The following is an 8483-nucleotide window of genomic DNA, read 5'->3' on the forward strand; positions in this document are numbered from 1 at the left end:
TATTCATAAGTCAACATACAAACAAACAATTAGAACGTTACTTTTGCATATGACCGACCTAACATTTTGAGAAAAGATAGTAAATCCATACCGTCAAAATTAGAACGATCCGTCCGCTGCATAGGATATGCTCAATTTGATTTGTTTGCATTACCACTCAAAGCTTTTGTATATTTTCTTCTTCTTCAAAAAGAAAAAGAAATTATACGATCTAATCATCATGATTCAAATTCTGTAAGTTGCAGCAGTTTGTCTTTTTTCTATGAATTAACCTCACAAATTTTTTAATGGGACAAGGAAAAAAAATTGTAAAAGGTAGAATACGCATCTATAAGTTACAACCAATTATCAACCCCTCAAAAAAAGTTATCACCATTTGATTAAATCCACCGTGTCTGGAGGGTACCTCCGAATGTGTGATCATAGAACCACGAACCAAATCATGTTCTACAATATTTATATATTTTATTGGTATTATAATATAAATTTAAAAGTTTGAGAGAAGAGAAAAATAATTACGCACCAATGAACAGAGTCTGTTGGCTGTCATGTGGGATGTTATAAAAAAAATTAAAGGATGTGTTGCAGCTTTTTTATATTTCCGGAAAATATATATTACATATAAGAGGATTTTAATTAATTAAAAATTTAAAACAATAGATTCTATTGTAACGAGAAGATGATACATGCACTGCCACTGTTCCTCTCATGCAAAAGATGCTTTTGATGCATTTTATTAATTTTAAAATCAATATCAAAAGAAGAAAAACAAAACATTACTTTAAAGGTACGTTTAATTTTACCACTTGGGTTTACTTTTACTAACTAAACATAAATGTATTATGTATCGTACATATGAAAAAGGAGTCTTCTAATTTGGTGAGAGTGAATGAAAAGAAAACCCTAGCCGTCGAGAGAAAAAAAAAAAAGAGATTTTTTATAGTTTCAAGCCGATGGCAGGAGGCTTCTATAGCTCCGTTATCAGCTTGTTTGATTTGTTCTGCTTCTATTTCTTTGATTTGATTTACTTCTCGTTACTTGGTTTGTTTGATTGCTAATTTGTTTTAAATATGACAAAGTTTTTTATTATTCTTTTGTATGTTTCTTCCAATGGATTTGGACTTGGAGAGATAAAAGTTTCGGTTTAATTGAACCGTTTAGAAAAAGTAATTGACAGATCTATTGCGGATGGTGGCGACGGATCTTACCGGCTTCAATCGTTGATGGTTCTTCATGTGACAGTGATGGAGTTCTTGCTGCAAACTATGGTTATTTCAAAAAGCAGCATCAAATTCTATGGAACGGTAATATCTTTGACTCTATTAATATCAATAGAGCAATATAAAGAGTTGTCTTATCTCAGTGGCTCCTACTGGAGTATTAAAAAGAGAGTGACAATCGTTCTCAATTCATTCTGAAGCGTGGTGTTTTTGGATTAATACGAAGATTATCTCCCTTGAGATTCAGCTTCTCCAAAAGCAATATGAAGTTTTTATATGAAAATCTTTAGTCATCCATACGCAAGATGTGTTGTTAGTTTATTTTGGATCCCTACTGGTGTATCCCTTTTCTACTCTTTTGTTTTGATAATTCTCATTGTTTAGAACTTTTTGACAATAAGACTTAAAAAAAAATTTGGTGAGTGCAGGCGTCTGTATTCAACCCTTTTCTAATAAGCTTGTGATCCAATTGAGCATAACTAATTTCACTTTCTTAAATCTTAAACACGAAGTATATTAAACTAAAATTTTATAATAGTTGAAACAACTATATCCTATATACATCTAAAATTTGATAACCAAATGAGAACCGTGCTAAACAACCGTAACTAAACTAATCAATTAGTAACACTTTAGTGGTAAGAGCTAAATTCGAGGCTGGGTTTGTTTCTTAATGAAAACAAAATTGCTACTATATGGATAATTTGTATTAATTTGGATTTCGACCTATATAGTTTATATAATATTTTAGTTGACAGATGATTTTACTATCCCTAACATTAGCCAGAAAGCATTTTAATTTAGGTTAAACAATATGGTATTCGATTCGTTCTATAATAAAGTGCATTTTTTTATAGTCCATAGAATATATAAAAAAACTCTAACTAAACAACTAAAAAGTAGTCAGTAAAAAGTCAGAGTTTATATTATCAAAGAAAAAGCTTTAGAAAATAAGAAGAAAAGTTTGTGGATAAAATTAAACATTTGTTATATTAAGTGTATAAATTATACACTATATATGATATATGCGAGTAAGAAAAAATACTACATATATAGGAGTATATGATTATATAAAGAGGTGAAAGAACAGAAGGTGAGAGATAGAGAAGCAGGAAACATGTGGAAATCACATGGGGTATTGCTGAACAAACTGTGCCCACCTCAATCCTCTAAATCATTGGTTCGCCATACATTCTTACCGTTTTCTAACCACCAAATTTGATCTACGTACTCAACTTGAATAAGCATAACTTAATCACAATTCCATTTGGACGTGGATTAATAAATTTATATAACTGGTACCTACATATTATATTAGTATATTTTAATTGATCAATATATTCGTTATGCGATATTTTCTACAATATAAACAGTTATTGAAATGCTGCCGTTTTAGGCAGTGATGTAGATAGATAGATATGTGCTTCACATAATAGTCAAGTTCTAAAACCCTACATTGTATTCCCCACATATATATCTCGCTCATGAAATTATTGCTTTGCTAGATGAGCTACTGATGAAGATATCAATTAGAAAGAAATTGATGTAATGATAAATGATAAATAAATAAAAAGGGGGATGTGCACATCTAATAGATACTGTTGGAATGAAGTGGATGAGAATGAGAAAATGAAGTAAGTATTTGATGATTTAATTGTCAGTAGTTCTGGCTCATTTCCAGTGAGATGGAAAAGACAAACTCTTGACTTCATCGGCTTTTCATATGTATTGATTTGGTGCGGTTCGGTTTGATCCGTTTTGGTTATATGATATTGCACAACTAGTCCTTCATGAATGTAAAAGGGAGAGCCAGAGATCATGTGTGTGGTAAAACAAAATAAAAAGCAAGAGAAGAATATATCACGTGGGGTGGCATGTGGGAGGGTAGGGAGAGGCCTAAACGAGGTTAAATGGATAACAAAAAGTAAAAAGTAAAAAAAAAACAGTGATGTTTCTTGGAAGCTCTTAATGCGGATCTTGCCTCTCTTTCACCTTTGCTTTAGCATTACTAACCCCTCTTTTGTTTATTAATATTTATATGAGAGAGAGAGAGGATGTGTATAAATACACCTACAAGTCGTTCTCGAGCTCTACCAATCCGAATCTCCGAGAAAGATTCCTTTGTTTCAAGAACTGAGTAAACAAAAGAAAAAAAAAATGGCATCATGGAAGAAAACAATAGCAACACCATTCAAGAAGGCAGCAACACTCTTTAACCAACCGCAGCAATCGCCAAGAAAGGGTTGCGGCGGTGGAAAAATGGATGCCAAAGCGAGGGAAGAGCACGAGAGAAGGATGGTAAGAGAGCTTCAAGGAGAAGTCATGGCTTGTGGATACGACGATGTTCTCGTCATGTGGTCTATTCTCGACAAATCTAACTCCTCCAATAACCTCAGTTCTTAACCCCAAACCAGACACCAAACAAATGGTTTTCTTATCTGCTTTTGTACATATATATCAAAAGTGGTAGCGATCACCTCCTTCTCCTCCTCTTCTTCCTATAGTTACCCTCTCATGTCTCTTTGTAAGGTCTAGTGAACTTTTTTTCGACGAATTATCGTCGAGAATTTAGATGTTGCTCTTTCCTCTTTTGATAACCCACGTGATTCTGTTACTGTGGGATTTTTTTAAAAGAGGAAAAAATCTTTCTTGAGTTTTATATCATCTGCATGATATGATTAGGATTATATTTGTTTAAGAACTCAAAAACTAGTTCTCCATAATGTAAAAGCCATGTGTATTGACCGAAGTTGCACATGAGTCAAATTATTAATCAGAAGAAATAAAATAATTATGATATTATTCTACTCATTCTCTTCGAAGTTAATTATAGCTTTTCATTTTCGGTGAAATGTCTCACAATTCACACACACTATCAACTGAGTTGACGTTTCTAACTTTGGACAGACACAAAGAGTTGAATGATATACGCTCATTGCCCTGCTTTAGTCAGCAAAAAACAATTCAGTCTCAAGTAGACCCAAATCTTATATAACCAGAGAGAGAAAATAAATTATAAGTTTTTTTTTTTGAACACAACCATACCATATATTAAACTTGCAGCCCAACTAAGAGTAGCTGGTGGTAGCCAAATACAATGCTGATTTAGCGAGTGAATCAGCTAAGGAGTTTAAGTTTCTAGAGACATAAGAAAACGCAATACAATCAAAGGAAAAGGATAGATGCTCGATGTCCCGGGAGATTCCGTAGAGATCCTTCGGGTGATTCTTCAAGTTGATAAGAGCAACAAGTACTTGACAATCTGTTTTAATCCAGATTCTTGTGAAACCAGCCTCTAGGGCATTGAGAAGAGCCGACCTGATAGCTAGCGCCTCCGCTACTAAGGCTGAAGATGTATTTTCAAAGGACGTCGTTCCCTGGTGCAGTTGGTCGTTCTGCTGTGAGAAGAAGATCCAGCCACAGCCTGCTCTAGATGAAGTAGCATGCCAAGCTGCATCAGTAAAACAGAGAATACTTGCGGGGTCTATGGGTTGGATCGGAGCATGTGTTATTACATTCCGCTGCGGTAGGATGGATGCTTGAGCTTGGTGCCATTCTCTTGCGTTTCGAATGGCCTTAGTGAGGATCTCCACAGGCGTCGAATCTCATGTAGATGTTTCTTGCTGTCCATATGCCCCAAAATAAATTATAAGTTATAACCTAAATTAGAGATGGGCAAACCTATCTTCTTTTTGTTAAATCAGTTTTCTTTCAGAGCATTTTTTTTAATTGATCATCGAGAGAAGCATATAAGTCGTAATATTCGTTTCTTCAATTTAAGTTAGTTTATTACTAGCCAAACCTAGTCGAAAAAGAAAACACAAAAAACAACTAATAAAACTTAAATACTTCTTTTTTTTTGCATCTAAAGTATTTATCCCTAATCAAAATAACTACATATTAGTTTTAAAATAAATACAAGTTTCTTTTGTTCGTAAATTTGATATACAGTATATAGTATTTTTTTTTGGTAAGCTACTATATAGTATTATGTAATTGTTACTCGAGCCTCTGCCGATTCAAGATGTACCTCACGGATCCTGTTATAAGGCACGAGTACAACTCATAAATAATGCACAACAAAAAAAGATCAATGATCTCCAGACAATATTACAAAACTTCCAAGAAAAAATAATTTAATTTTCGAAAAAGAAGAAATAATTAAGATGACAGCAGCTTGAGCTTAGAGGGGACCCAATCATTGAACAAGCAAATGCAAAAAAAAAAGGAGAATAGAAGAAAAGTACGACCGTATATCGACAGTCAGTTTAATGGTTGATGATGAGATCATATTAAACTCTCAAGTGGGAGTACTTGATAGTTGATTCTCACAACGTGCCTTGTCCTCTGAGTTTTATTTTTGTTTGTTCAAAGTCCTCCGAGTCTCTTCTAAAATTTTCTATTATTTCACTAAATTAAATTTTGTACTCACTCTCTCTCTCTCTAAAATTCTTAACATGCTCAAAGTTTGGGAAACATCTTAATCAAGAGATGGCCTCACTCAACTCTGCAAACCTAACATGTCCCTTTGAGGTAAACTCAGCTAAGATTCATCATTCCACACTAACTTGTGCTTCACCTTACCAGGGTTTCTAAACCAAAACTCAAGACTTTTACACACACCAGAATTTATACTATCGAATCGGATGCAGTGATTAATGTAGAGGATTAAGTGTTGTTGATATGCCTTAAATCTGGTATAACCGGATAACATTAAACAACACGTGCATTTGGCTGAATTCACAAATACAGTATAACCTCTTTAAATTAATACTCTATAAATTATTATGTACTAAAAATCTTTATAAATAATATAATTTTATAGTCTAAAATTGAGTTTTTGGTTCAATTAGTATATCAATAAATTAATATCTCTATAAATTAATAAAAAAAATTATAGTTTTGGTGTAGTCCCAACATTATTAATTTATAGAGGTTTCACTCTAATAAAAATCCAGTTTGTCAGTAAATATAGTCAATTTAGTGAACCATATTAAATTTGTGGGTTTAGGTGTTTTATATCATATACTGTATTTGTTTTTTTTAATATGTTGTAAGAATCCAAAGATTCTATAATTGAAGATTTTTTTTCTTCCTACTAAGATCATAAACTCCAGTTAAGCATAGTACACCAACAATTTACATATACGACATGTACACGGAAACTTTTACTTTGCATACCTTCTTTCTTTGGCTTCAAGCACATCAATTTCCTCATATGTTAGCAGATCAACCACTGGTTCATAAACAGCCAATTCTTTCCTTTTACTGTCAAGATCATGGACAAGATTTGTTTGAAAGGAATTTGTCATCACTTTTTAATTTTAATTTGGCATGTAAAATCAGAATCTTGTAGTTCAAAAATCTCATCCAATGATAAGCTAGTTGAACGTGTGACTAGCAGAAGAGAACTTAGTAAAAACCTCATATTCAATCACTCAAAATCTGACACAATTGTCTTGGAATGTAAGCATAAATGCTAAACTTATAGCTCGATTAATCATTCTATGACAAGTAAAAGAGCAAACAGGACAAATAAAGCAGAATGAACCTGAATAGATATTGTCTTCTATTACATGTCCTCATACCCCAAGCCTTATTACATTTGGGCTCTACATGGGCTTTCTTGTCAGCATATATTGGACTTGAAACAGGTTGTCATTAAAATTGCAAATCGGTGTAAATTGAAATCAACAAGAATGACGAGCCGGCACATTTCAAAGAGTGCCCCCCAACAACATTCGTGTTTTCTTCATGTCATGTATGGACTGGTACACATCCAAAGGAACACGATTACAAACATGTGAAAATGTAATTTGACATTATTGTTATTATTTTTATTGTTCAGACCAACAAAAAAAAAGAACTCTTCGGACATTGTGATTTATTTATATAAAAAACACTCAAAGGTGTCAAATAAAAATATGCATCAATCATCCAACTTATTTAAGGCCTTTGTTGCTGATATGCAGCCAAAACTCTGTCCCGTATGAAAACTCTTCACCAATGCCTAATTCTACCGAACGATCCAAGTCTTAACACCTCTCTGGTTTCGTGATCTTCAGTCTTCTCACGGTTTCAAGAAACATTCTGAACCAAAAGCATTTACTAAAGTCAGATATAAATATACAAAAATAAGGAAAATTATCACTATGTCAGATGGGAGACTCAAGATTCTTACTCCCATGGAATATCTCCGACCATCATCCAATCTCCATCTGTGTCTTGATATGTCAAAACATGGTGTTTTCTATCTCGATGATTACCGCCTGTTAGAACCAAAGACAATGTATACATGGACATTCTATTTATCTAAATATTTTGTTTTTTTTTTAAGAATTATGTGTTCTTAATTACTTACAGATAATCGAAGTATTGAACATGTGAGACAGATTTTCTAATAGACTCTCGTAGCCTGAGAATGTGGAAAGATCGAGCTTTCTCCCAATGGGAACACCTTCCATATAAACCTTAACAAACAGACATGTGTCGTAATCGCGTTGAAGAAGACGACGACGACCCTTTAGTGTATCTATTAAACGAGGTTTTATTGGGGGCCAATCTTGTTTTGTCGCTCTACAAACAAACAAACAATGTGAACTAAAAAAACAGAGAAAAAACAGAGTTGTGAGGAGAAGAAGACCTTTGTGGAGAAGTAGAGGGAAATGTGAGGCTAAGGGAGAGATTAACAGAAGATTCAGAAGCTGAATGCTTAGTACTGTCGACAGAGGATGAGGAATAAGAGTTACAAATCTCCATTGACGAGACCTTGAAGTTGTAACCTCACACCTACAACTGTAATTCCATGATTCTTCTATTCTCTCTTGATAGTGCTCTTCATGTCTCTCTCTCTCTTTCTATATATCTATCTGCTTAGTAAACAACAAGAGACTAGTAGGTGATGCGATTGCGTAGATTTTATTGTAATATATAAAGTTAATTAATTTTTTATTTAACTTTACTATAAATAAATACTAGAAGCTAAAGGGTTACCCATTTTAGCTATGAGCTTTAAACATTTTCTATATGTGAACACACATTGATTTTTGATAACAACAGTTATAGTTACCCGATTAGATACTGAATTCATATGTTTAGATCGTTGAAGCTTGGTAATAGTAAAAAATATAAGATTATGGTTTTGATATTTGTTTACATGTAAGATTCGAAGTTTCCATAAAAGAGGAGAAATCCAAGGGAGGTGTGTCCAGATGGTGTTGGAGATAAAATGTTAAGGCTTTGATTTTAATTTCTCAACTGCTC

General features: G+C 33.3%; 2 protein-coding genes across 2 annotated transcripts; one reads left to right on the forward strand and one right to left on the reverse strand.

Annotated features, from left to right (window-relative positions):
- The first annotated feature begins 3128 nt into the window (after nt 1-3128).
- BNAA03G34590D lies at nt 3129-4141 on the forward strand. The gene has a single exon (XM_013885647.3). The coding sequence runs from the start codon at nt 3378-3380 to the stop codon at nt 3621-3623; it is 246 nt and encodes an 81-aa protein (XP_013741101.1). The 5' UTR covers nt 3129-3377; the 3' UTR covers nt 3624-4141.
- A 2491-nt stretch (nt 4142-6632) lies between these two features.
- Nucleotides 6633-8059, reverse strand: LOC106444124 (auxin-responsive protein IAA31). The gene is made up of 4 exons (XM_013885646.3): nt 7864-8059; nt 7582-7796; nt 7402-7489; nt 6633-7310 (listed from the first exon to the last, which is right to left on the reverse strand). Exons 1-4 carry the CDS (start codon nt 7977-7979, stop codon nt 7256-7258), a joined length of 474 nt encoding a protein of 157 aa, XP_013741100.1. The 5' UTR covers nt 7980-8059; the 3' UTR covers nt 6633-7255.
- Nucleotides 8060-8483: the final 424 nt, after the last annotated feature.

The sequence above is a fragment of the Brassica napus genome, chromosome A3, assembly GCF_020379485.1.
Source record: "Brassica napus cultivar Da-Ae chromosome A3, Da-Ae, whole genome shotgun sequence".
Taxonomy (NCBI): Eukaryota; Viridiplantae; Streptophyta; class Magnoliopsida; order Brassicales; family Brassicaceae; genus Brassica; species Brassica napus.